The sequence below is a fragment of the Macrosteles quadrilineatus genome, unplaced genomic scaffold, assembly GCF_028750875.1.
Source record: "Macrosteles quadrilineatus isolate MER2022 unplaced genomic scaffold, UCM_ALF_1.0 Scaffold_2__2_contigs__length_208266976, whole genome shotgun sequence".
NCBI lineage: Eukaryota > Metazoa > Arthropoda > Insecta > Hemiptera > Cicadellidae > Macrosteles > Macrosteles quadrilineatus.
The window spans coordinates 207,234,365-207,261,727 of NW_026542595.1; the positions used below are offsets into that span (position 1 = coordinate 207,234,365).

General features: G+C 34.3%; 3 protein-coding genes across 4 annotated transcripts in view; all 3 read right to left on the reverse strand.

Annotated features, from left to right (window-relative positions):
- Positions 1-3,350: 3,350 nt before the first annotated feature.
- LOC128985945 (uncharacterized) lies at positions 3,351-12,216 on the reverse strand. The gene is made up of 7 exons (XM_054405951.1): positions 11,573-12,216; positions 9,134-9,778; positions 8,442-8,606; positions 6,747-6,989; positions 5,040-5,288; positions 4,200-4,392; positions 3,351-3,507 (listed from the first exon to the last, which is right to left on the reverse strand). Exons 1-7 carry the CDS (start codon positions 11,610-11,612, stop codon positions 3,468-3,470), a joined length of 1,575 nt encoding a protein of 524 aa, XP_054261926.1. The 5' UTR covers positions 11,613-12,216; the 3' UTR covers positions 3,351-3,467.
- On the reverse strand, positions 12,136-17,022 carry LOC128985322 (uncharacterized). The gene is made up of 2 exons (XM_054404714.1): positions 16,101-17,022; positions 12,136-12,167 (listed from the first exon to the last, which is right to left on the reverse strand). Exons 1-2 carry the CDS (start codon positions 17,020-17,022, stop codon positions 12,136-12,138), a joined length of 954 nt encoding a protein of 317 aa, XP_054260689.1.
- A 3,584-nt stretch (positions 17,023-20,606) lies between these two features.
- The window catches only part of LOC128986099 (uncharacterized), a 33,734-nt gene continuing 26,977 nt past the window's right edge, over positions 20,607-27,363 (reverse strand). For both annotated transcript variants that reach the window (XM_054406228.1, XM_054406229.1), the window contains exons 17-20: positions 23,828-24,022; positions 23,453-23,683; positions 21,742-21,926; positions 20,607-21,087 (exon numbers count right to left, since the gene is read on the reverse strand). In XM_054406228.1, the coding sequence (XP_054262203.1) occupies positions 20,994-21,087; positions 21,742-21,926; positions 23,453-23,683; positions 23,828-24,022 (705 nt within the window). In that variant the 3' untranslated portion in view covers positions 20,607-20,993. The remainder of the gene's footprint in view (positions 21,088-21,741; positions 21,927-23,452; positions 23,684-23,827; positions 24,023-27,363) is intronic.

Here is a 27,363-nt window from a genome sequence, read left to right on the forward strand (position 1 = left end):
TATTTAGATCTCTGTAATGTATTTCCAGGCGACATCGGCTTAATCACAGTTCACAGCCCTAGTGAAGTGCCCATGATACATAACTCTATCGAGTATTCTTTACGAGAGTGCAAATACGTCCGATTACAACTTGTACCAAAACTTATCACCACCAAGGAAGATCTAGCCGAATACCAGCCCTCTCAGAGAGGATGTTTATTTTCTTATGAAAACAATTTGACGATGTTCAAAATTTATTCAAAGAAGAATTGTGAGATAGAATGCCGTGTCTATTGTTCATTGAGAGAATGTGGCTGCGTACAACATTATCTTCCAAGACCCAATGATTCAGTCAAAGTGTGTGCAGGAATCGACTGCCACCCTTACTGTACCTGCGGCTGTCTACCTGATTGTACCTCTCTCACTTATGATGTTTTGTTTGAGGAAAATAGCAGTCTTTTTGGCAACAAGTGTGTGGAACAGTACAAATACACATTTATTGAAATTAACATAATATAATAATAAGGACAAGGAGGTGTATTCGACAATTCGCTACAGCATTCTTAGCTTTGCTGAGTTTGTTGCCTACAGTTAGGGATGATTGGGGTTGTCAACGGGTTCAGTCTCACGTTACTCTTTGAGCTCCTTTACTTGTTAACTTTGCGTCTTTGGTCCTCTGTCAAAGACATAACGGCACAACAGAATTAAAATAAAATTTCTACAACATTTAGTACAACTGCTGATAATTTGATTTATAGATTTTGAGGTACCTTACTGAAAGTGACTCTTATTGTAATCTATAACTCTTCCTTTCAATCCTCTACATTTCCTTTTATTTTTCTCCTTTACTCAAATACATTTGTACTAAGCACAATCTTTTTCATATATTTCTTATACTTTGAACCATGATCAATTTAACATGGTATAAAGATTCCGTTTTACTGTGTTTTTCAATAAAACCAGCGCTACTGATAATTATTTTGTGGTGTTTCTGTATATTTGTGGACTATTCAGTGTCATAAAAATTTACGGATTTTATATAGAAGAGCTGCACAATTCAGTACCTTTTTAATGAAATTGAACCTTGTTTAAGATGAGGAACTTTGACCATTGCCTCAAAATAGAGTAGGATAATCTACTCTATTTCACCTACCTAAAAAAGTGTAAACCTCCATTGAGTGGTACCTCAATTATAATTACCCTTCATTTGTATTAAGCTGAAAAAATGTGTATGTCACTGCTTGAGGATTACATTACATTGGTTTTGCCTATTAATACAACAATATCCAATAGTCAATAGTTTTTTGTCATATGAAAAAATAGGTAATACAATAATTGGTAGTATCAAAACATTTTGTATGACTGTTTAAAATTGTTGTATATGTCAGTAACTTAAAAAAAAGATTGTACACATCTATATATTAATTTGAAACTGTTTTTCTTTGTCATAGCTATTTTGAGAGAACGGCTGGGCGTAGAAACTCGGTAGGGGTGTCTAAAGAAAGGTCTTGGTCTGTAGATGAGCCATCAAAAGAGAAACGTGGTAAATTCCCTCGGGGCTCTGCCCCAGTGGCCTTTAAAGTCCCATCCCATGTTATTCTTATGGAGGAAAACAGAGTTTTTGTCACAGCTAATTTGAGAGAACGGCTGGGTGTAGAAACTTGGTAGGGGTGTCTAAAGACAGGTATTGGTCTGTAGGTGAGCCCTCAAAATAGAAAAGAGGTAAATTTCCTTGGGGCTCTGCCCCAGAGGCCTTTAAAGTTCACTCTGCAATTTTGTTTACATTATAATCATATGGATAATTTTACACTACTTTTAATGAACCAGCTGTTAATATTAAAATTGTATTCAAAGGTCTACTGAAACTGTCAAAATTAAATGTTTACATTATTATTTATGATTTTAAAATGATTCTCCACTGCATGGTAAGTTTTTTATAGTTTCAACAAAATGATGAATTTATGATACGTTTTAAATGTTTTGTTCAAAAATCTATGCTTTATTGCTCTTAGAAAATGTTAAATTATGAAATAAGTGTGACATATCATTTTCAAAGGAACATATAACTATTCCTTATCGGGTTAGCTTATGTATTGTAAGGTTGGCACTTGCCTTTTTTTCCTACTTTCAATCACCATTTATTTTTCAATTCAAGAGAGAACACCACAAATTCATTTATTGGTATGAAAGTTTTCGATAATCGGGTGGAAAATTGTGTCATAGATGAGTAACTTGCATTGAGGATGAGAGCTGTGTTCAAGTTTTGGAATAGACTAACTACGGAGTATGTTTCATCTATGGTTTTGGTGAAGTAGGTGAACTAATGTCAATTCAGGTATTTTTAGAAAAATGTGCAGGCCTACAGGGTTTTTACTTTGATGTACACATGTAGCTAGGTCGAACAACGCATCTGAACCTCACTACATACAACACATTCGGAAACACAACAGTGTCATCACATCTCATCGCATTTGCATAATTTGTTACCAAGGCTGGACTAGGTTATGCATTTGGTTCCACAAATGTTCAAGATTTGTGATCAAATTTCCTACAATTATGGTTCATTCCATCCACGAAAAACATGCTTTATGTGGTCGATATGGCCAGGCAAAACTACCCCCTAAGTTAATGAATTATCAAGTAAGAACAGGATGATTAAATACATGGGTCGATGTGGCAAGAGAAGGAATTAAAATTGCTTAGATTGAAGTAAGAATGTTACTGCTATCTGGAGAATCAGATATTTTTATCAAATACAGAAAAAACTTATTTAAATGATGATAAAATTCTGTATTTTTATGACTAAAGATGAAGATTTACTTATAAATCTGGATACAATCTGAATGATTTTTCTAAAGCAGTTGGAATTAGTTGTTAGTAATAAATATTGACTCTTTCCGTAAAATGATAGACTAATTATATGAACTCATTCTCCCAGATAGTGAAAGTGGCTTTGACATGAAACAAACTCATGAACAAACAATTATAACGACTCCTAAAAAACCTTTTGGGCAACATAAAGCCGATAAAAAGGTAGGAAATATTGTGTTAAACGAATTCAACAATCACGTTTTTTAGGGAACACAATCGTCATACTTATTATTATGCTTATCCTCCCTTCATTTGACTAAGATTTTAATGACTTCACTCTATCTATCGCAGTTTGCTGAATTTACATAAAACCTCAAGATTAACCGTCGATTTCGACGGGGTTCCACTAGTTGTTACTGATTGCATTCAAAAGTAGTTGACCAAAATATGTTTGGTAGTCGTCTTGTTAGTAAAAAATTAGCGTCTAGAAAGAATATTTGATCAGTGTATGGAACACAAATTCAACAATAATAACTTTTAGAATTCTTGTGTATTTTAAAATAATAGGCATGCACCATAATGTGTGATAAGATTATAATGTAAAAAGTACAAAAGAGAATGCTGCGGGTAAATATATGTCGAAGAATCCATTAATCTTGAATTTCTTCAGAGTTTCTTCACTGGGGAAACTGCTTCAACTTTTGTTGACACATCTTTCTGCAAAGAAACCAAATTTCTATGTTCACCACCCTCAAAAGATAAATCAGCAGTTGAAGAAAATCAGTTGGACTTATCACAATTAAAATACAGTAGACTCCCTCTTATCCAGACTTCTCGGTCTGGATAACGGGGTTTCCAGTGAAACCGACGTCCATAAAACTTGACGAATTAATAATTGTCTAATGCTATATAAGACAATAATGATAAATTTAAAAATTCTATGTTTTGAGGGTTAGAAATAGAAAAAAAATTATTTTTTACCCCTTAACCACATCCCCATAGTCCAATCATAATCCATACTCATTCAAATAAAGTTTATTCGAAAAAAGCTATGTTAATATTGAACTTTATTTGTACGTTTAATCAAACGTTTAACGTTTAAGCTTTATTCATTAAAATTGGATAATTTACAGGAGTTATCGTCTAAGAGACGTACACACATTTGAATGGATGATGTTGACGATGTTGTTGGCCTCTAGGGACATAAAAACAAAAAAAGCATATCGATCCCAGGCACAAGTCTTTACCATAAGACCTACAGTAATAGCTTATTTCCTATGGAAAATTCTCTAAATTGTAAACTCTCAATGTAAATATGGCAAATTAAAGTTGAATAAAAAAATAGGACAAGTCAAAAGTGACCAATTTTACCAAATAAATTATATATTTCCTTTAAAATAACAACAAACCTTAGTCCTTTCCTTGACCGATGTCCAGTGACAGAGAAATGAAAGTTTTCAAGGGGTTTTTGTACTTCATTTTGGCTCACATTGTAAAACTGTGATTGGTCATCCACTTGATTAAAGTAAAATTGTTCCAAATATTCACTTTCATCATCAGAATCGAACTCTTCGTAGGTCCCATACTGCATCGAAGGTAGGCCTGTGTAAAAACCAGACTATATTGTTCATTCTAAAACCAACTTATGTTTCATTAGAGGTGATGCAAAAACCAAAACTGATTACAGTATTTCCTTGCAAACTATTGTCCAACATAACTAAACGAAACTATCATGTTAGGTAACGTTTGTTTCTTTTAAGACATGAGCCCAATTACTTGTGATCAATATTGCATTTCAGCTAGACTACCAAACATTATGGTGCATTTTAACTTGAACCTAAATAGGAATGTAAGATGAGTACCTTTTACTTTCTCCCCCTATACATAGTATATGAAGAAAGTATTGTTTTTACTCTATCCTCCTATACTAGTATATAGAGTATATGGAAAAAGTACGGTATTGTTTTCGTCCAAATTTTCGAGTTTGAGTTTTGAGTGGATATATCCGTTTTGGGTGCCCATGAACCCAAAAAAGTGGATTTTGAAGTGAGTTGTCTGTCTGAGTGTGTGTCTGTCTGTATATGTGGATGTGTACAGAGCTACAGACCACACCTGTGGCCCTATTTTGATGGAATTTAGTATGTAGGTACTAATCCGTGGTATCCCCAGGTGTAAATTAGGATTGCCCATTATTAAATCTGACTGTAAAGACTAATCATTACTCATAGGACATTTTTATATTACTGTACTTCTTTGCCGGATCTTCCTTCTACTTTTCTCTGGCCGCAAAGGTGGAAACGAGTCTACCGAGAGAATGTTAGCTGTGTTGAATGTTGTGGCAGTGTTGAAGTTTGATGCTTGCTTTTGTTGGTTCAGCCTCATAGACTCGGAGACGGACCATCCCGGCATCTCAGGCTCTCCTCGGTTGATATGAGTTGGAGGTACAGCTTGGTTTGGAAACGTCTGTGATTGTCGCATTGTATTTGAGCCTGAATAACCTAATGGAAACAGCATTGTTGTTATAATTACTGTTAGAAATAACCTGGATAACATTTTGTTATTAAAGCTTAAATGTTTTCATAGTGCTTTACTCAGAAAATTTTAACTTGAATTGTCGCTTCAAAAAATCATGTTATTGAGAGGCTGTTTTATCAATATTTATACGTGTTATTAAGATGATTACATATGCTATTAAGGACACTCATTTCACAGAAGGGACATAATGTAATTGTAGGGATTTTGAAAGGACACAACTATTTTTGAAACCTTTGGAATTTGATAAATTTAGCTTTGTTCCAACAATTGCTCAGTACATTGAGATTAGTTATTTATTAATTGCTGCATGGGGCTTTGCCGTTTTGATAAACTAGTTTTTAAAATTTTTCCCTTTCTATTTTTCCTCTTCTGACCTAGTCTAAGAAAACATTAATATATTTTTATTCACAAACATGTTGCATTAAACATATGAAGTAGGTAACCTATGTGAATAAAGTTCCAATGTAAACTTGGGATAGATTTTTGTAAAATTTTGTTTCAAATTAACATAAAGTTTTAAAGGAAAACAATATCAATTTTTTTTATGACAAGTTAAGTGAATAATAGCTGGCTCAGAGCATAAGCTAGGTGTGGGTCCATGCAACTTGTCCAAGATTACAATATTCACCTCTTTTTGCTTGAATCGTTGCATACCTTATTCAATCACTGCATTAGGCCTTACATCTACAGTGTATTGTGTATCTGCAGTATATACAGTGTATTGAGTCGTGGTTAGGCGCTCACAATGTTTACGCGAAAAAAATGACCTTGAAAACGCCGCACGTTAAAATTGGTGCGGCGAAACGTCAGAGTAAGAGAACTTTAGTCTGGATTTTATTTTTATTTTTGTATTTTTAATCAATGTGTGTGTAAAATCATATACGAATAGAATAAATATAGACCGTTAGCTGTGCTGCTGTTAGCATAAGTTCCAGCGTCCACCGCTGATAATTGATAATTGATAAGTTTGCCGTGTGGTTACCACACACACCGATGCAGCGTCTGCTGGTTGCATACGACTCCTGCGCTTCTCGCCTGCAGCGTTGTGCGCCGTAACTACACGGCACTCCTAGCGGTGGACGCTGGAACTTTCCTCTGACAGTCTATATTTATTCTATTTCTATTTGTCTATGGTACAACGAACTCAAACTGTGGTGACAAGGACTGTTTTCCTGATTTCAAGAAGGTGAGTGATGCCAATAAATACTTATCTAACTGAATTATTGACCTCACCTAAAAACCATGTCGTTTTAGAAATATAATCTACAGTATAGTACATAATCAATTAAAGAAAGACCTTGCCCCCAAGCCGGGTGGGTGAAGGAATTCTTTTTGAGTTCCTATCCGAGGTCTCGTCAGGACGACTGTGTATAATTTTTAAAAGATAAGCTACATTTAATAAATTAAATAATTATTTTTACCAGCAGTTACAAGTTTTGTAGATGTTTTAAGAGCAGTCTCCATCTTGGGTGTTGAATATTGGCAGTTGTGCGCTGTACAGTCACAGCCATTATTTGACTGCGTCACAAGTTGTTTTGCATCACAGATACTTTTTCCCTTTAGAATAAGATTTCCTTTTTGGTCTTTGGTTCTAAATACAATACTTCCCTCCTTTTCTTCCAGGAAGAAATAGATAGTATCACTAGAAAACTCATCTGTCGAATCTGTTGACACATGAAAGTAGTTAAGTGTTTATTCAATTACTTTCAAATACAAATGATTTGTAAGGTAGATGTCTGGGTTGTCATTCATAATAGAATAACAATAGAAGAGTTTAGTACAATAGTATCAGGTTATTCTAATTCATTGTTTACTGAAGAACTACCTATTGTTATTTGAACACAGATTTTCTCTGTACCGTAATCATATTTTTTTGTGTAGTACCAAAATTTTGGAAATACAGGGTGTTTCCAAAATTGTCTTGACATATTTTGTGGACTTGTTTCTTGGGCTAAGACAAACATAAAATGCCATATAAGTATGGTTCTAAAATACCTAGATTTCTGTTTGTCGGCCTGTTTGTGATTTATAAGAATTATGTTATCTCTTTATATCTTCTTGGGCATATTTCAAGATAGAAAATTCAAAATTAGTATAAATGTGTACGGTAGTTTAGAGGGTAAAAAGTGCTTTAAAAATTTTGTTTCAATATCTCAAGCCGTTTCAATATATGGCGCCCATTTAAAAACTTTAATGCCAAATTTCATGAAAACCGTGAATATTAAGAAAATTGTTTTTGAGATCAAAAAGATAGAAAATTTAAGTTATGGTAGTCCTATTAAATTGTGTGACCGAATGTAGGAAAACACTGATAACTCGGTTGTTTGTCATCCTATTTTAACAAACAAGGTCTCGTTTGATTTGAATTTAAATTTTCTATCTTATTGATCTTAAAAACAGTTTTCTTAATATTTACAGTTTTCATGAAATTTGACATTAAAGATATGGCGGTCATATTTTAACGGCTTCAGATATTGGAACAACAATTTTAAGCTCTTTTTACCTTCTACACTACACATTTATACCAATTTTGAAATTTCTATCTTAAGAAATGTTAACGATATAAAATAATTCTTAAAAATCACAAACAGACCGATAAACAGAAATCTAGGCATTTTAGTCTCATACTTATATGGCATTTTATGTTCGTCTTAGCCCAAGGAACAAGTCCACAAAATATGTCCAGACAATTTGGAAACACCCTGTATAGGCCTACTAGTATTGACATTATTCAATGTATCACAGTTTTTAAATAAATATGAATATATTTTATTTAGAATTTATGAGGAAGGACCTTCAAACTAGAGATAATTTTATAAATTTATTTTTGTAAATATTATTAAACTATTTTTGAGGCATTTAAAAACTTAAGGTCTATTATTTAAAAAGGTAATAATTTAACTTGCAAACTAAATTCCTCTTCAATATGATAAAATAACCAACATGCTTTAACATCAACATATTTAGTCATATTATAGAACAAAACAACACTACAGTTAAAGTTTGTCCGAAGCATTAAGAGGACTTGAAATGTGAGGATATTTCTTTGACAAAGTATATTTTGACCTGACTGAATCATTGAATCTATATTCTTTGACTAAACAAACATAACTTACATTCGTCTCCTGAGTCCACACCTGAAGAAAAGGATAACTTCTTATTTACTCTTTCTGTGTTCAAATATAAGCTCATTGGTCTTTCATCCTCAGTGAAATGCAAACTGCTCGGTTCCTTTTTGCTTGACGTGGCTGTACTCTTATAAAGCTCTTTTTTCTTTGCACCTGAACAGTTTTATCTTAATGATTTCTTTGTATCTAGATTTTACCGTAGATCTAACCTACTGTACGGATTATATTAATTGTTCAAAGTTCACTTTTGGTGTTAATGTTGAGTTTATGTTTTTTAAGGATTATTGTGTAAATTTAATGTCCATCATTGAATAGTAAAACTGAAATCACACAAAGTTTCTGGATCTGGAATCTGTCCACGTCTTCAGGTAGGATGAAATCTGCTAGAACTTAACAAGAGGAGAGTAAAAACCAAGCAAACACTGGGAGACACAATAAATGGGATTTTATTCGCCCCATGGCTATCACAAACTCATTCAAGTGAAACCCTTTTAAGATATAAAAATTGTTTTCATATAACGGGACTATTCCAAGTTTAGATGCATAGGCCTAGATTCAAAATATTTAATTTCTGTGGTTGTTCAAACTCATAATATTTAATGTATGATAATCCTTGTTAAACACCCATAGTATTGTCAAAATAATTTAACTTATACTACAGTATATATTGGGAATCTTACCTGTACATCCAACCTTATTCCCAGTTGCCATCAAATTGAAATCCTCTGAAAGATCATATACGCTTGCATTTTCTCTTCCTCTAGCGTCAGACTCTTTCAGTCTTAGTATCTTCTTAGCCTCAGTTAAACTTGTGGCTCCTTCACGTAGAATAGATTTAGATACATCTTTGTCGGCTAGACCATTCACAAGCTTGAGCACCATCATTTCTTCTACAAAACCTTTACTCTTACACGTTTTACAAGACCAGTTACATTTCTCAGACAGTTTTTGAAGATCGTCTATGAACGAGTCGACTTTTTCTCCAGGCTTTTGATCTCTCCCCAAGAACAAAGCTCGGTGATAAAATTCATTCTTCCTCATTGCAAAATAATCTTCAAATGCAGCAACCACGGTGTTGAAAGATAGTCTTTTATCCTCAGTCATTCCCATGGAAGTGAGAAGTGGTTCTGCTTCTTCTCCCATGCAGTAGAGCAGCATGTTTATTTGACGTTCCTCGCTAGCAGACGACAGTGCCACTCCACTGTGAAACATCTTGTAACGTTTGATCCAGCTTTTCCAACCATTAGAGTCTTGAAAATTCAAAGGCTCGGGTGGTTTTACCTGTTTTGTCAGCAGCCATGATTTCCCTTGCTCGCTTTTGGTGTCTGAACAAAGTTACAGAACACAGAAGTATTTAGAGCTGTTATAATTTTTATTTTTTAGTCATAATATTCCAGTGAATGTTCACCAGTTTCCCGACTATCCAAACCCCCTAGCTAATCCGAATCACCTCTTGGAGGAAAAAGTTCACTGTATTTCAAATTATGTATTAAATTAAAGCTAGTATATTTGTTTTGAAACATAGACTGACTAAGAAACCAAGAAAACCAAAACCAGGAATTGTACGTACATTTTTGTGGAAACCGGAAATTTTGAAGCCTATGGGTTCTTTAACCATGATCTATGTGTGGCATGTTTGTATTGACATGGGGTGGGTGTGTTCTTTCTCATAGCAATCGCAGGAGATACTCACAAATTTTGACATGATTCAAAAGATGATTACAGTGTTATTGTGTTGCGGTGGCAATACATAGTCACTTAGACTCATAAAAATACACCATTTTAATTTTTATAATAATTCAATTTTACCATACCACCTTTCCAGCCAAATTGAACAATTTGATTATCTGATCAGGGTGGGGTCCCGGTTAATTAAGTTTAGCAGGGCTCTGGTGTATATGTCAGCCTGTTTTTTTTTTTCAAAATCAAAGCTATACGTTCTTTATCAATGTAACATTTCAATGTGCTGTAAAAGTAAATTAAAAGATGAAATATTAAAACTGTTGTTATTTTCATTACCGAGTTAAAATGTTTTTACAAATGCTTCACTTGTCCGATATTACTCAATTAGATAAAATTTATTATTTTAACATGGGAATTTTGAAGCACAATAGAGACAAGCTTGGGTAAATTTATTCTAATCTAGAGCTTCCATGACACCAAATATGTTACAGTGAAAAATTCACCCTCAAAAAAATTTATTCTAATGATATCAATATTTATACATTTTTTTGTGGTATTCTCACAACTGGTACAAAAGAGGGTTTTTCTCAAATTGTTATAAAAACATGACAAAACTGATCCCTTACTAAAATCTGTAAAATATTGTGAAGCAGGTGGATTTTGAACCATTTTTATTTTCTTAAGTTAGTGATGTGTTACTGTATGGAATGCTTAAAATTAAAAATAAATGTTAGGACCTTTTAAACAAACTTCATGATGTTTTGTGATTTATAAGTGCTACTGGAGCCAACTCCGATGATGTAGTTGCGTTGCAGCAAATAATTTAAATTATTACTTACTCTGAGTTTGCTATAGTCTAAAAAGCTATTTTCCTCCCTAATTATGTTTTTGACACACTGCAGCTGGTTTCTGGTCCCTTTGAAGACGAGAAAGTCATTGTTTACAATAAGGGTTTGGTAAAATCAGTTGTATGAAAAATCACACAAGTTGCAATAACTTTTGAACCATAATTGTTACGGAATAGTGTTTGTACCATTTTGCTCAGAATTTAAAGGACTATAACATACACAATTTTTATCAACATCGTTTGGGCCATTTTCTACAAAATCCATTTTTTTGTTATTTATGGATTTTTATGGGAAAATTGCAATCAAAAATCTAAATAAAAAAAAAACGCCTGGAGATACTATGGATTGGTACCTACGCCTACATACAAAATTTCATCAAAATCGGACTACAGGTGTGGTCTGTAGCTCTGTACACATCCACACACACACGCACAGACATCACTTCGAAAACCACTTTTTTGGGTTCAGGGGGGCCCAAAACAGATATATCCACTCGAAACTGAAACTAAAAAAATTTGACGAAAAGGGTACTTTCTCTATATACTAATGTAGGCTATAGGGGGAGAAAGTAAAACAATTTAGACATACCTTGGGATTTTCCAGAAGAGTTGCGTTTCTTCTTTCCCATGATTACCGAGAACTTTACAAACACAAAGCTTTGCAATAATCTATCAAAACTGAACCAAAACACTTTGAAGAAGTACAATTAATTTTTATTGTGTGGGGTAAATGTTATTAAGGTATCACTGTTTTACAAAGTTTTTCAGTAGCTATAGGACATGTCACTAAAGGTTTTGCAGAATTAAAAACCAGTTTCACTTATTATTGCCACTTTTGTTTAAAAAAACAAATAATAAACTAGCTGTAGAAGTTCACATCATTATCTCATAACAGTCACTGATAGCATTGATAAGGTGTTATCACCAATTAGTTAGGGTTATGTCAGGAAATTACAATAGGTAAACTAAACCTCAGGTGTTTGCCAAACTGCCAGAATGTATTATGAAATAAACCATCCACAAAAGAACCTAAAATTAACAGAACTGGTTCTATAAAATGGAAGCTATGAAACTCACAAACTACTAAGAAATATTGTCACTCAGAACGAATATGACTCGCAAGATAATGCATTCTGGTTATCTGAGAGTCTGTTACCAACTAGATGAAGCTACAGTAATGGCAGCTGCAGAACAACAAACTCAGCAGAACAATCAACCACTTCTACATGTGGTACAACCATTAATGCTTGAGAGAATAGAGAGGCTACAGTACTGCATTATGTTAATTACAGTATGTTGATTGTACAAAAATTAATATTTTCACTTTTTACAACAAAATTGTAACAAATATTTTTATTGATGTAACAGACTTAAAACAATTTACAGTAAAGACCATAAAGTATATGTTACAGAATCTAAATATATAAAATTAAAAGCACTGAGACAAGCAATTTTAATTAGTTTTACTGAGTTTTAGTAGTTTCAGTTCAGTTCTTAGAATTGAAAAGTTTCACACAACAGCATTGTTTACTTTCATAACACAGCATAGTTTTACGTTTTACTGATAACAACACGGTAATGGACCATGAGGTACAAGAATGGAGAGAAAACTAAATAAACGGTATCAGCATTCTGACACATATTAATTCTTCTTGGGCTTCTAAATAATAACTACACAAAGTAGATTTAAAAGATTTATTTTGATAATAAAATCAACAGACTACAGAGCACAAAGCTACATTATGGAGATGACACGGAAGTAGTAGTGAACAAGAAGAAGTCACATGAGCTTAGCTTAGAGTAGTTTTACATAGACCTACAGAGTAGTCTTACATAGGCCTACAATGGTAAATATAATATATAGCCTATGTATATAACATCTCCCCCCTAAAAATAAGGATTGAGAGTTCATGAAAACAAAATTGAACACACAATATTTACAAAACAAAATTAGTCTTCAAACCTTATTGGTTTTTTAATTACTCTTCCAAACCTTGTTCGGGATTGAGATGGGTTAGGGGTTGCGACAGGAGTCAAGCTAGTTTGGTTAGGTGTTGAGGCAGGAGTTAACCTAGGTGGAACAATAGGCCTATCAGTTTCATCATACAACTGAGTCATTGGATCTTCACTTGAAACTAAAGGGAATTTGTTAAAGGATTTTCTCAAAAATACCCTATTTCTTCTTAGTTCATTACCATTACTAGACTTAACTATATAGGATCTTGGTGTCTGGTGTTTTCTTATAATTAATCCTGGTTCCCAAACCTTTCCTGATTTTACCATAACATTATCACCTTTTTGAAAGGGAGGTAGCTTATGTGATCCTCTGTCATAATAAGCTTTTACAACTTTTTTGTGACTTTCTAACTTTGATTTAATCTCTTTACTGTTTACACGAATAGGTTTTAACACAGAACTAGCAGTTGGTAACGTTGTTTTGACTACCCGACCTAACATTATTTGTGCAGGTGACAATTTTGTATCTTTTAAGGGAGTATTCCTGTACAACATTAGAGCTACGTTAATGTCTTTCTTAGAGTCATTACATTTCCTCAACATATTCTTAGCTACTGAGACAAATTTTTCAGCAAGGCCATTTGACTGAGAGTGCAAAGGACTTATAGTAACCAGTTTAAAATTCCATTCATCCGCAAATTCTCTAAACACGACACTTCCAAAAGGCATGTTATCAGATACTAAAACATCTGGTGAGCCAAATCTAGCAAAAATTGGTTTAAGTACATCTATTACATTTTTTGCTGTTTTACCATTTAACAAGCACAATTCAAACCATCTACTGTATGAGTCTGCAACAACCAAATAATCATTATTACCAAATTGTAAGATATCAGCACTTATTCTTTCCCATGGCCTTGATGGAACAGGATGACTTAACATAGGTTCCTTAACATTACTTCTCCTAAACTTTTCACAAGTTTGACACTTTAGAACAAAATCCTCTATATCTGTAGACATATTAGGCCAGTACAACACTTGTCTGGCAAGAATTTTACACTTTTCTACACCTAGGTGGCTTTCATGGATTTTCTTCAACATACTCAATCTAAGTTTAGTTGGCACTATTACTTTGTCATTAAGAAACAATAAACCACCTTCATAGTTAATATCATGTTTAAGATTGAAATAAAACTGTACATTTTTAGGACACACATTTTTGAACTTGGGCCAACCCAATAAGTGATATTTTTTTAACATAGTCATAGTTTCATCTTCATCAATGGCTTTAATAAATTCTTGTTTCCTTTGTTCAGACATAGCCACATATTTACTAATAGTATGTACAACAAAAGAAAATTCTGGATCATCAGTAACAGGGTCTTTCAAATAAGACCGAGACAATGTATCGGCCATAAACATCAATTTACCAGGTACATACACGAGTTTAAACTGATACTTCAAAAGTCTTAACAATAAACGTTGTAACCTAGCTGACACTTTACAAAGATCTTTTTCAACTATAGAAACTAATGGTTTGTGATCAGTCTGTACGGTAACTAGCCTACCATACGTTAACTGATGAAAACGTTCAAAGCCAAAGACAATAGCAAGTAACTCTTTCTCGATTTGAGCATAACGGGTCTCTGTATCGGTCAATGATCTTGATGCAAAGCCTATAGGGTGACCATTTTGAAGCAAGCATGCTCCGAGGCCATCTTTTGATGCGTCAACCTGAAGGGTTACTGGTTTAGAACTATTAAAAATAGCTAATGCTGGGGCAGAGACTAACTTACTCTTTAACTCACAAAATGATTTCTCATGTTCTGGGTACCATTGCCAATCAGTATCATTTTTAGTTAAGTTGCGCAAAGGTGCTGACAAAGTCGATAGGTTAGGAATATACTGTGACAAATACTTAGTCATACCTAAAAATCTTAACAATTCTTTCTTGTTTTGGGGTCTTTCCATTTCGACAATAGCTCTCACATGTTCTGGATTAGGCCTAATGCCATCACTTGAGACTAATTGACCTAAGAACTTAACCTCAGGGACTTTGTACTGGAACTTAGACAGATTAAACTTAACATTTTTTTCCCTAGCTCGGTCAAGTACTTTTTTCAAGATCATGTCATGTTCATTTTCATCTTTAGCAAAAATAATAAGATCATCAAAATATATTTCACATCCTGAAATATCCCCAAATATTTCTTTACAATGCTTTTGAAAGATCTCTGGTGCTGAGCACAGGCCATAAGGCAAAACATTAAAATAATACCTACCAAAAGGAGTATGGAAGGTAGTTAACAATGCACTACTTTCACTTAGCCTAAGATGCCAAAATCCTTCTTTCATGTCTAACACTGAAAAAACTTTTTTACCATGTAGCTTACTTAAAATTTCATCAGATTTGGGAATCAGATAGTGCTCTCTTTTGATATTTTTGTTCATTTCCCTAGGGTCAAGACATAGACGCAAATTACCATTAGGCTTTTCAACAATCACAAGATTTTGAACCCATTCAGTTGGTTCTGAAACTTTAGAGACTATACCCTGCTTATCTAGCCTATCCAAAGTGCTTTTTAACTTTTCATTTAAACTTAAAGGTATGCGCCTAGGTGGAAAGATTCTTGGTTCAGCATTTGGCTTTAGTTTGATTTCAACTTTGCCTGGAAATTTTCCTAGACCTTCAAATACATCATGGTACTGATTTACAATTTTATCTTTAGGATTTACAAAAATACTATTTACATTTACAACAGGCTTACAACTAATAGGCACTCTTTCAATTAACTTCAGTTTTACACAGGTTTCAAGTCCTAGTAAAGGAACAGAATTGACATCAGCTACTACAAATTCAACATTACTGACATTGTTCGCATTATGAGAGGAACAGTTAAGTAGTACTTTACCAATAGGTTTAACTTGAGAGTTTTGACCAAACCCTACCAATACAGTTGGTGTACTCAGCAATTTAGGCTTAAAGAGCAAACTATTAAAAGTTTTCAAAGGTAGCACATTAGCTTCCGAGCCTGAATCTAATTTAAAAGTAACCTCATCATTTTCACTTAAAACAATAGTTTCATACCAAGCCCTATTATTTAACTTGTTAGGCTTTGTTAGACCTTGTACAGAATTAACATTCAAACTGTTATTCTCACCATTATCAGGTGACTTATTTTCTAGAGAGTTAACAAAGAGATCATCAGATTCACTGAAAAAGTCTACGCCTATTGCATATTCATCCTCAACAAGTTGATCCGCAGTCGCAGTGTCTGTTTCAACTTCATAAACTTTCTTCTTCGGTTTACCGTTAGCCTTGTTACTAAATTTAAGTCTATCTTTATTAGGGCAGCACTTAGCAAAATGATGTTTGTCCTTGCACAAAGCACAGTTCTTGTTATAGGCTGGACAGTTCCGAGCTCTATGGGTGTTTGCACACTTCTTACATAAAAAGAATTCATTGTGTTGCTTTGAGCCTACCTTAGAAGGTAACCTAGAAGTATTGTTACTAGACATAGGCCTACCTGTAACTTTGATAGACTCCACTGTATTTTGAAGTTCTCTAACCTGGTTTTGACTTGTTTCACAAGTTCGGCAGAACTCAACGGCTTTCTTGAGAGTGAGGCTTGTATCTCGCAGCAGACGTTCCTGCATCACTTTATCGCGAATCCCTAGCACCAGTCTGTCTCGAATCATATCTTCTTCGTCTTTAAATTCACAGTTGGATGCTGCTTTCTTCAGTTCTGTCACGTAAGAATCAACCGACTGACCTTCCTTCTGTCCCAATGAGTGAAACTTAAACCGTTCAAAAATTATGTTTTTTAGTGGCTGACAGTACTTATCAAATTCTCCTATAACTTCTTCGAGTTTGGGAGTTGACTCACTAAACGAGAAGGTATTATACACTTCTAGAGCCGCATCACCTATAGTGGTCAGCAATATAGCTATTTTTCGTCTCTCGGGCATCTTGTCGGATCCCAGGGCTTCCAAGTAGAGCATAAAACGTTGCTTAAATCTTTTCCAATTTTCAGCTACGTTGCCACTAAGGTCCAATGCTTGTGGAGCTTGAAACGTTGCCATCGTGTGGTTTGAGGTTAACCTAATATTCACTAAGAAAATTCACTTGATACTAAACACTTCACTGTTCAAACTAAATATCCCACTTCTGACACCATATTAATTCTTCTTGGGCTTCTAAATAATAACTACACAAAGTAGATTTAAAAGATTTATTTTGATAATAAAATCAACAGACTACAGAGCACAAAGCTACATTATGGAGATGACACGGAAGTAGTAGTGAACAAGAAGAAGTCACATAAGCTTAGCTTAGAGTAGTTTTACATAGACCTACAGAGTAGTCTTACATAGGCCTACAATGGTAAATATAATATATAGCCTATGTATATAACACTTTCTCCCATAAGTTTTTCAACAACCTTTATTATGTGTAAGCGGTGAGAGTAAATATACGGAAATGGGATTTGTTCAGAATTTAAAGGACTATAACATACAAAATTTTTATCAAAATTGTTTGGGCCATTTTTGGGAAAATCCGATTTTTCTGTTATTTTATGGGAAAATGACATAATTTACAATAACTTTTGAACCATAATTTTTACAGAAATGGGATTTGTACCATTTTGTTCAGAATATAAAGGACTATAACATACAAAAATTTTATCAAAATCGTTCGAGCCATTTTTGGGAAAATCCTACTTTTCAGTTATTTTATGGGGTTTTATGGGAAAATCCGCATAAAAAATACAAATTTCAAAAAAATTAAAAAACTATCAAAATTGTAACGACCATAACCTACTACAGTATGTTAAATCAAGACAGGATTTTTTCTAAAATCCTATTTTTTATTATTTTATGGGGTTTTTATGGGAAAATAACATATTTGACCATAACTTTTGAACCGTAATTTTTACAGAATCGGGATTTGTACCATTTTATTCCAAATTTAAAGGGCTACACTAAATTTTTATTAAAATCAACTAATCAGCTGTTCAGGCCAATTTAATTGTTGAGTGGTGCAATTAGTGTTTGGTACATGTTTCATTGCATAAACTCCCAAGTATTATGATAAACTATGTCCTTACTGGGTTTTTGCTTGATGAAACTTACATTAGGCGTATTTAAAGAAAGTCATGCTATTATTTTTAGTATTTCATGTTTGCTTATCAATGTTTTTTTAAAGTTAGGGAAAGTAAATAAAAGAAACGTCTTACAACACTTAAAACATATATTTACGCTTATACTGTTACTCACAAGACGGTAAATATACAAAAAAGATGGTGAATGTGAACATCACTTACCATCTTTTTTTATATTTAACATCTTGTGAGTAACAGTATAAGCGTAAATATATGTTTTAAGTGTTATGACGTTTCTTTTATTTACTTTCCGTAAATTTAATAACTCGTACAATGCTGATCAAGAAGTTATTTAAAGTTAGGGACGGCAACTAAATTTATTTTGGTCTTAGTGTGAGGAAGAGTGAAATTGTGACATTGACAGCAACATTAACTAAAAATGTCCACTTTGGTCGATGGTTTGGCAGTTACCAGGACCGCCTTAGCTCCTGGTAGTCGTTTCACCTCTACTCTTTGATGTTCTTTTAAGTCTCATTAGTTACCACATTTTCTAGTATCGCAGCCTTTGCGTGTTATTTTACCCTCCTTTCACAGTTGGGTTTCCCTTTAAATCTCTCTAAATTAATTTATCTCACCTACATCAGAAGTATTTTTGATGGGTTGTGATCAAGATCCTGATCCTCATTCCATGCAACCATAACCACAATTCATAAAATCTAAAGTGTGATTTGTAAGTAAGAGACTTCCGCAGACAAGATTTCCGTTCATCATTTCATCGCCTTGGCCACCATGCCTCATCTCGTTGTCTTGCCCTCTGAGGTTATCCCAGATATTCACAGTAACAGTACAAGTGCCTGGCAGCCTATCAAAAAGATAACTTATGGTTAATGTATAAAGCATATATATTGTGTGCCCATTTTCGACCAATATGAACACATTGACAACCCATCTGTAAATTAAACCTTTTTGACTATCTTTCAACAGTATCTTAGCCAACCTTAGAATGTCGTATATTTTTAGGTGGTGCTTAGCAATAGACACTGCAATCCCAATTTAGTGAATTTTTATTGTATTAGAGGTTGAAATAAGACATAACAGATGATCTGTTATGTAGCTGGGGTGCAAAGTATTAAGACCACGGCCACCTTTAACTCCAGGCCGCAGCCTGGTAGAATTGGCAACGTCACAAGTAGGGTTGTTTAGTGTGAGACTTCCCATAAGATAACATGGCAGACAGGTGACATCAGCTCATTAATTTGCACTATATTTGTTCAAATTTATGAACATAAATTTATTAAATTATTGAAAATAAAACATACAGAATTGAAAACCAAAACAATACAAATTGAAAATCTATATCTGTACATTTAAAGCAGAGTCAATATTTTCATGGTCCAGTAACCAAGCTTTCGTAAATACACAAATGCCATTAGCAGCTTCAATACAAAACAGCTGTTACGACCCTACTTGCTACTTTAACGTTGCCACTTTGAAGGTTGCGGCCTGGAGTTGGTCGTGGTTTAGACTATGAACAAAAAAAATTAAAAATCCTCGGAATAAAATAAAAGTTTGTCCGTACACGCGCTTGTTTTAGATTATAGGATATATACACATTAATTTTAATGGATAGTGTGTTTGGCCTCTGGGGACCACAAAATGAAAAATTAAATCGGTCCCGGGTCTAGGTCTTAATATGAGACCTACGGTAATAGCTTGTTCCCTATATGGGAAATTTGCTAATAAAAGTATTGCTTGAGCAATAAAAACATAACCTAATCCTCTCAAAGGGAGTTTTACCTATGAATACAAACCTTATAAGAAGCTAAATGCTTATGGAGAATAGTCAGACTCAAATTTTGCCACCAAAATGAGCTTCGCACGGCCACGCTACTCTCTCTCTCTCTCTGACTCAGTCAATTGACTTGGCAGCAAGCTCGTGATAGTAGCCCCTTCGCTACCTAGCAGGACCCACGAGAACTACCCGAAATACAAATACTCCCTGACTGAATTTTTAACATAGGCATTGCGCTTCTTATCTGGTTTGTATTAATTGGTTTTACTAATATTATCAGACACAATATCACACACAAAAGAATTGTTAAAAAAGGACATCCTAGAATTTTAGTTCCAGTAAAGCTGAACTTAAGAAAGATAGATAATATGATAAAAAAAACTATTTATCCTTCCAATTTTTCTAGTTAAATTGTAAAGTTTATTTTTAGTTAAATGTGACAAGTAATCTTGTGCTTTTATGTCTTACTGTTTAAAAACTTAAAAAAATAATCATAAAAATAATAAAATATATAATTACTACCACAAATGTTGCTTTACTTCCCACTCATATAAATTACGTAGGCCTACATAAATTAACCACTTTAATTTTTCTTAATATTTATACATCTACGATAAAGCTCAAAAGTTTCAAAAGCTTATATTTCTCATTTCTTACATTTAGAGGTCAAAATAATTTGGTATGAAAGTGAACCTGATTCCAACTTCACATTCCAAAAGCCAACTTTATCCAAGTTGTTGGTACGCAAGGGAAAAAATAATGACAATTTCTGTTAATTTTTTTTATTTCCACCACCAGAGACAGGTTAACAAGTTCAAAATGCATTTGAGATTTTTTTTTCATTATTGCTACATAAATAATACAATTTTTAACATTGCAGAACAGAAGCATTGTATTGCATTTCTTGGTCTATGTTACGATAAGACATATTTAACATACACTATTGTGTAACTAACTCATGTGTCAAGAAAAAATTTGCTGCATTTATTCAACTTATGTAAACAATATTTTAGCCAGTAATCAACAAAATAATTAACAGCTATTGAACCAAACAAATACATGAATAATGCAATACTATAAAGCAAAAACAGGACCAGGCAACTAAAAAATATATCAAATTTCCCCAAAACCACTACAAGAAACTTTCAATGAAACTGAATTCAAGTAAAAAACATAGGAGCATTGTTGACGATGTAGGGATGAATGGTTCTTTTTTCCATCTCCATAGCCAAGTTGTCCAAATTGATTCGATCCCTGCAAACCAATTGAAAGTCTAAGTAGAATACAAATAATTCAGAGTTACAGAATATCCAATGGTGAATTTGACAATATAAAATAAAAGTTTCAATTATTTATCATTATCAATTATTGAGAAGGGGACGCCAACTAGGTACGTATTTCAATTTAACCCAAATATGAGTGAAGGATGAGTGTAGAATGGATGTAGGATGATGATTATGTGTGGGGCTTTGTTACTAAGATCAGTTGTAGTTTCAGTAGCCAGGATCATTTGTTTAATATTTTCAGTTTCTTTAAGAGTTGAGTTTGATTTTAGTGGTAATAATGATATTTGATCAATAAAAACAACTAGTTTCTATGTAGATTTATCATTAACATATAATTACTCAAGAGACAGTGATGCACACCTAGGTAGATGTTTTATGCTGAATGTTAATTAATACACAGTGAAGAATGGATTAAGAAAATCTGTGTATCTTAGTTACTGTCAACAAGATACTGTTTCTTAAGTCAGAATTATAAATAAATACCCAGATTAAGGACAGCTGAGTCCAGTTTAGAAGCACCAAAAAACTGTTGACATTTCTTGGGATTGGACGGTGGACCTTTTGATTAACAGACCTGACATTTAGTTGACAGTTACTCAGTTAACTTATTGTTGTGACTCACCCCTCCAGGAAGACTTTGCCACGAGCCGCAGCCAGATGGGCTAAGTACGTGGGCGCGGGGTAGCTGACGGAGCGAGTGCACCGTGAGAACATGTGGCACAGGAAAAACGTCAACTCTTCCAAGTCATCCTCATTTATCATGTTGTCGTCCCACAGTTTGTGATACTTGGTAGGCCTGCTAGTCCCCTGTCAGACAAACCCATTCATGGAAATGTCAAATGCATAACAGCAACAGTTTACATAAGATGGCATCCACAATAACTAACACCAAGACTTTAAAAAAGCAAATATATTTTGTCTCATTGGATTTTGCCTCAAATATTTCCTGAAACTTGTCAGATTTACTCCCTATTGAAATAACACAAGGGACCCCATGCACAAATTGTGCATTTCAATTAGGTTCAAATTTGATTTGCTTAGCGAAACAAAAAATACAATGCCTTTTACCTTTCAAAGGTTGGGTTCGTTTCAGACAGTTAGTTATTAGGTGGATAAAACTAATAATTTACAAATTAAATGTAATAATTAAATCTACACCATAAAGAGTTAGGTATTTGTCCACCCCAATCTGGTTGCCCCATCACAATAAATGTAAGCTGTTTAAAATCCATGTTCATAAACCTGTTTCGTCTCTTGTTTGCAATCTAATTGTGGTTAAACATTAAACTGAAGAATGAGCGCCAGATTGCTGATATCGTTTATTATTTTGTTAAATTAATACACTTTAGATTTTTTGTTACTGTATTAACACTTGCAAAAGAATTTTGGCTATTCATAACTAAAATTTGTTCTTCTAAACAACACAGTATTTTCAAAATCGTGGGAGATGCTCTTATTTCAACCTGATCGCAGGATACAATTCTGTATTTTGCGTTTGTGGGGATTGTCAAGATGATGCTAAAATCTCCAGAGGTAATGATGATGTCCCTGCAACCATGTGAAAATGTCAAGAAATTTCTGTGATCATGGGAGACGATTTTGACGTCTTGTCGACCATGGACAAATTTCAAGATATTGCCGCGATCATAGGTGACGATGATGATGTCTTTGAGTTTGTCAAAGTGGGAGTTGTAAATTTTGCCGCGATAGTGGGAGAAAATCCTGATAGGACCGCAATCAAGGATTATTGTCATGACAACGTAATGCGTGCAGATAGAAGACCTCAGTCTCAAGAGACGACGCAGGGAGAAAAATAGTTCCATTTGCTTCAGTCCAGAAGCGGCTAACTGGTCTTGCATTTCCGTTTTTAGCGTTCAGTTTCCGATCATCTTATTTCTGGTTTGAGTGAAAAGACTTAATTCTCTTTAATGGGTATGGCAGTTTCCTCATTTCCAAAAAATATCTTGCATATCATCTATCATTTCATGTTTGTTTACAGTAACTGTTTTTTCTTTCTTTTTTGTTACTTAGGTCAATTCTTGACATTTTTTATTCAGTGTTGGAAGGGGGTAGGTACAAAAGAAAATAATTATAATAGCCTTAAGACATTTGCCTGTGTTGTGATATGTTTTTGTATGCCATTAAAATCACTTTGTTGAGTGGGTTGATTGTGAATCCATTCCTTCCTATGGTCTCTAACTCGTATGAAGCAATGAAACTGAAATAAACTGAATTTGATGGTTGAAACTGAACACAAACAAAGTATTCTAAACCACCATACAACCTAAAACAAGAGCTTTGGATATATAAACAGTAATTATAAGATGGCACACCTGAAGACTGGCATGGCTGACCAAGTAGAAGTCTGCCTGGGTCGGATGAGTGATCTCAGTGTCCACTACAGTTCCTGGAAGCACGTTGCCCTTGCGGTCCATGTCGTTCTTATTGATGGGAAAGAACCGTGTGTGATGTCTCTTCTGAACCACCAAGAAAGTGACAGGCAGTTCACGACCTAGCTCCATGCGACAAGCTGCCTTTATACAAGTCATCTCAACTTGTAGCACCTGCAAACATGTTATTAGGATCAAATTTACCATTAGGGATAGGTAGGTGAAGGGTGAATTTGTGTGGAAGGCCCTGCAGTGGTCAGTGAAGTGAGAAACACGTGATATTTGTTGAGTACCAGCACTAAGTTAGTAGGTACACACCTGCATAAACTGGCCTTCACTGACACCGTCGCGGTAGAAGATGATTCTGGTCGGCTCCCGTCCATTCTTCATCTTGTAGTACTTCAGGTGTTTGATCACAATCTTGTGCAGGTCTGCGATGATTTCTTGTTTGGGAGGTTGCAGTTGATACAACATATTGTATTGGAACTGCAGTGGGTCATGACTAGCTGTCACCTGTCCATAAACATTATTGTTATTTTACATATTTTTTTGTATACTACACAAGATTTGGTAGGTAGCTTTTGACTTAATAGATGCAGATTTACCAGCTTTTACTGGTCACTATTTTAACCGTTTGCGTCCCACCTCTAAAACCAGAAATTTACCTTGTTTTATGTCTCTTTATGTTTTATTTTCTTATACTCTCTGATTTGATTTTCTATAAAAGAAAATGGCATAAGACACTATTTTATTTTACCAGTTAGTGTTTTTATGAAAATGTATATGCTGGAAGAGTTTCCTTCTCACCCAGCGCAAGCTTGTGTTTTGGGATGTATATTTTACATGTATTCACTTATGAATGTATCACACGTATGAAAATGATTGTCAGTGTGTCCTAAATAAAAATGGAACTGTGACGTTGTGTGGTTGTCACAAAACTGATATCACATTGTATCTGTTGTACGTCAAAATCTAATTGTTTTGATTTAAAATTTGTTCTCAAATATTTTTTATTTGTACTTGGTTTTTTTTATGCCAAGTTAAAACAGTAACAGTCTGACTCAATGACCTTGCTTTTATAGGATACAGTTTTTGAGTAGGCCTATGGGTAAAATTAGAAATTCCATTTCAATGTCAAATTTATAGCCAGTTTTAGCATTAAAAATGTAGTTGAAAATTGTGCAACCGACAGTGAATGCTAACAGAGGTGCCCATCCCCCCCAAACCCAGAGGCGCAATCCCCCCCCCCCCAAGCCAAAGGAGTATTCCCCCCCCCAATTTATGCTGCCGTCTATTTAAACCTACCCTCCCCTTACCAATTTATCTGACAATTTTCCCTTTACCTCATAAAACAAGCATTTAAAGTATTTGGTAAACTTGAGGTACGAAAAACAAACTTGCTGATAATCAAAATTAAATGTTTAATATGAAACGTCATTTAAAAATACATCAATATAAATCTAACTAATGGACGAATTAGAAGTTTTTCAAATTAAATTACAATTCAGAATCTGTATTGTCAGCCAATATATGTGTGCTCAGTATTGCAATAGACAACGTCTTCAAAACGTACAACAATATAAGCCTACTCGGTGAATTACTCTACTCCAACACAGTACTGTAACTGTACAATATACTGTATTAGGTGGCGTTAATTTTTACAGGGCTTAAGAATTCAAACAGCTTTAAGTGTATTAATAATACTTTGGCAAAAAGTATATTGTTTCAAAATTATAGACAGAGTCACGAAATAAGACAGACTTGTTGCTCGCCACTCCCAGGCTGCCTTCTACAAAAATCGCCGGGCAAAATACCCACAGTATCTCTTAATAATTGCCACCAGTACAAAAGGTTTTTGTGACGAAGTTATCTTATAATTCATTTTGATAGCCCCAGGATTGCCTTTTATGACTAATAATGGTAGAAACGCATCTTGTCAGACAAATCCATTTGTACACAAAACACGAAACGATAACAGAAAGGCCTATCAATTCACGTGTGTATATTGCCGCGGGCAGGACTGGAAGTAAACTGAATCAGGTAATGACGGAAAGACGTGGTCTCTGGATTGGTGTTTGTGTTATCAAAAGCTGAAATTGGACTAATTCTAGTGACGGAGGAGAGTGTTGAAAATATAATGGGATTCATAATTGATTTTTCCATTCAAAATTATTGACAATAATAACCAATTTATATGCTGGATGGTCTCGACATTCTACATTACTGCAGAAAAGGAAATTTATTAAATACTTTGAGGAGTTTGAAATATACATAAAACTATTGACAGCACAAAATCTTTTAGTGAAAACACTCAATTAATTATGAATCCCATTTTATTTTCAATTACTCTTCTCAGTCACTACAATAGTCCAATATCAGCTGTTGGAAACGCAGACGAAAATCCAGAGACCACGTCGGTCCGTCATAACCTGAACCTGATTCAGTTTACTTTACTTACTTCCAGTCCTGCCGACGGCAATGTACGAATTGACAGGCCTATCTGTAATCGTTTCGTGTTGTGTATTAAATGTTTGTCGTATTCTGACGACACCTCCAGAAGTGGATCTTTTTTAAATCCTGACGATGGTGGAGTTAAAGATACACCAAAACATATGTAGCAAGTAAAATTCGACACTGGTATATTAAGGATTGTCTGGCAAGGTCCGTTTTTACCATTCTTAGAAGCTATCTTAATTACGAACGGCAAAATGTTGTTGGTGGTGATAGTGAGCTACTTAGAAACACTTTTTCGGGCTGCTTATACAAAATTATACATTCACTATGACAGCTAGCAAAAAAATATCCCTCCAAAAATCTCAAAATAAGTCCCCCCCCAAAAATTCCTGTGGCGCGAACGCGCCACAGTACCCCCCCTCTGGGCACCCCTGTATACAACTGTTTTTAGCGAATTTCCCTATAGGGAAGTAGCTATTACCGTAGGGGGCTTGGTAAGACCTAGGCCCGGGACCGATTTACTTTTTCATTTTGATGTCCCCAGAGGCCAAAAACACAATTCGTTCAAATTTGTATGTATGTATGTATTTTTCTCATTTTTGACCCTCAAAACACAAAATTTCCCAATTTCTCTGTAGACCTTTAAAAGAGCTTAAAACAAATAATTAAGTATAGTACAAAGTGTTTTTGTACTTTTATTGGTAACGGACAAAATTGTAAATTTAAAATTCCCATGTTATTATTATGGAGAATATTGTAAAATGTTTTAGTTTGCTTGTTTATGGATATACTAGCTGTACCTGCAGGCTTTGCCCCGTTTAACTTCTTAATTTTCAAGATGAGCTTGTTCGCATGGCTCAATCACGTCCTGGTTGAAGTTCGTTCGCTACGCTCACTCACCTTTTGGTTGCAAATTAGCTGTTGTCATAAATTAAAAAAAATATAATAGTGCTGCACCCTGTTCCTGTTGGTAATCCTTGTAACTTTAATGCTATTGCTTATCATAGAACAGAACCAACTTGTTTAATTGAAACAGCTGTTAAGATTCATTAATTCCATTTAAATATGAGTACTCATAAGGTTAACATGGGAAACTCCAGAGCCACTGGGGCGGAGCCCAAAAGCCCGATCAGAATAAAAACTACTTAGTTTTCCTATTTAATGCCCAAAGAATCAGTGTACCGAATTTCAGCCTTCTAGGTAAATGGGAAGTGGGAGAATTAGTGATGAGTGAGTGAGTGAGTGAGTCAGTGAGGGCTTTGCCTTTTATATATATAGATATTTTGATCAAACTTGGAAAATTTATTTATTTTATACTCAATTTATTTATTTTTGTTCTATTAGTTTTTAATTATACTAAAAACACACACTTTATTAGTTTCCTTGTAGCAGCAAACCTA

What these genes read in the sequence shown, in the direction of transcription:
- LOC128985945 (XM_054405951.1), bottom strand. Translation starts at nt 11,612, where the DNA reads ATGGGAAAGAAGAAACGCAACTCTTCTGGAAAATCCCAAG. An exon ending in AAGGAAGATCCGGCAAAGAA is followed by an intron (nt 4,393 to 5,039) that starts GTACAGTAATAT and finishes GTTTTTACACAG; the next exon opens with GCCTACCTTCGATGCAGTAT. An exon ending in CGGTCAAGGAAAGGACTAAG is followed by an intron (nt 3,508 to 4,199) that starts GTTTGTTGTTAT and finishes GTTTCTTTGCAG; the next exon opens with AAAGATGTGTCAACAAAAGT.
- LOC128985322 (XM_054404714.1), bottom strand. Translation starts at nt 17,022, where the DNA reads ATGGCAACGTTTCAAGCTCCACAAGCATTGGACCTTAGTGGCAACGTA. An exon ending in AAATAAGTCACCTGATAATG is followed by an intron (nt 12,168 to 16,100) that starts GTGAGAATAACA and finishes GTTGTTCTGCAG; the next exon opens with CTGCCATTACTGTAGCTTCA.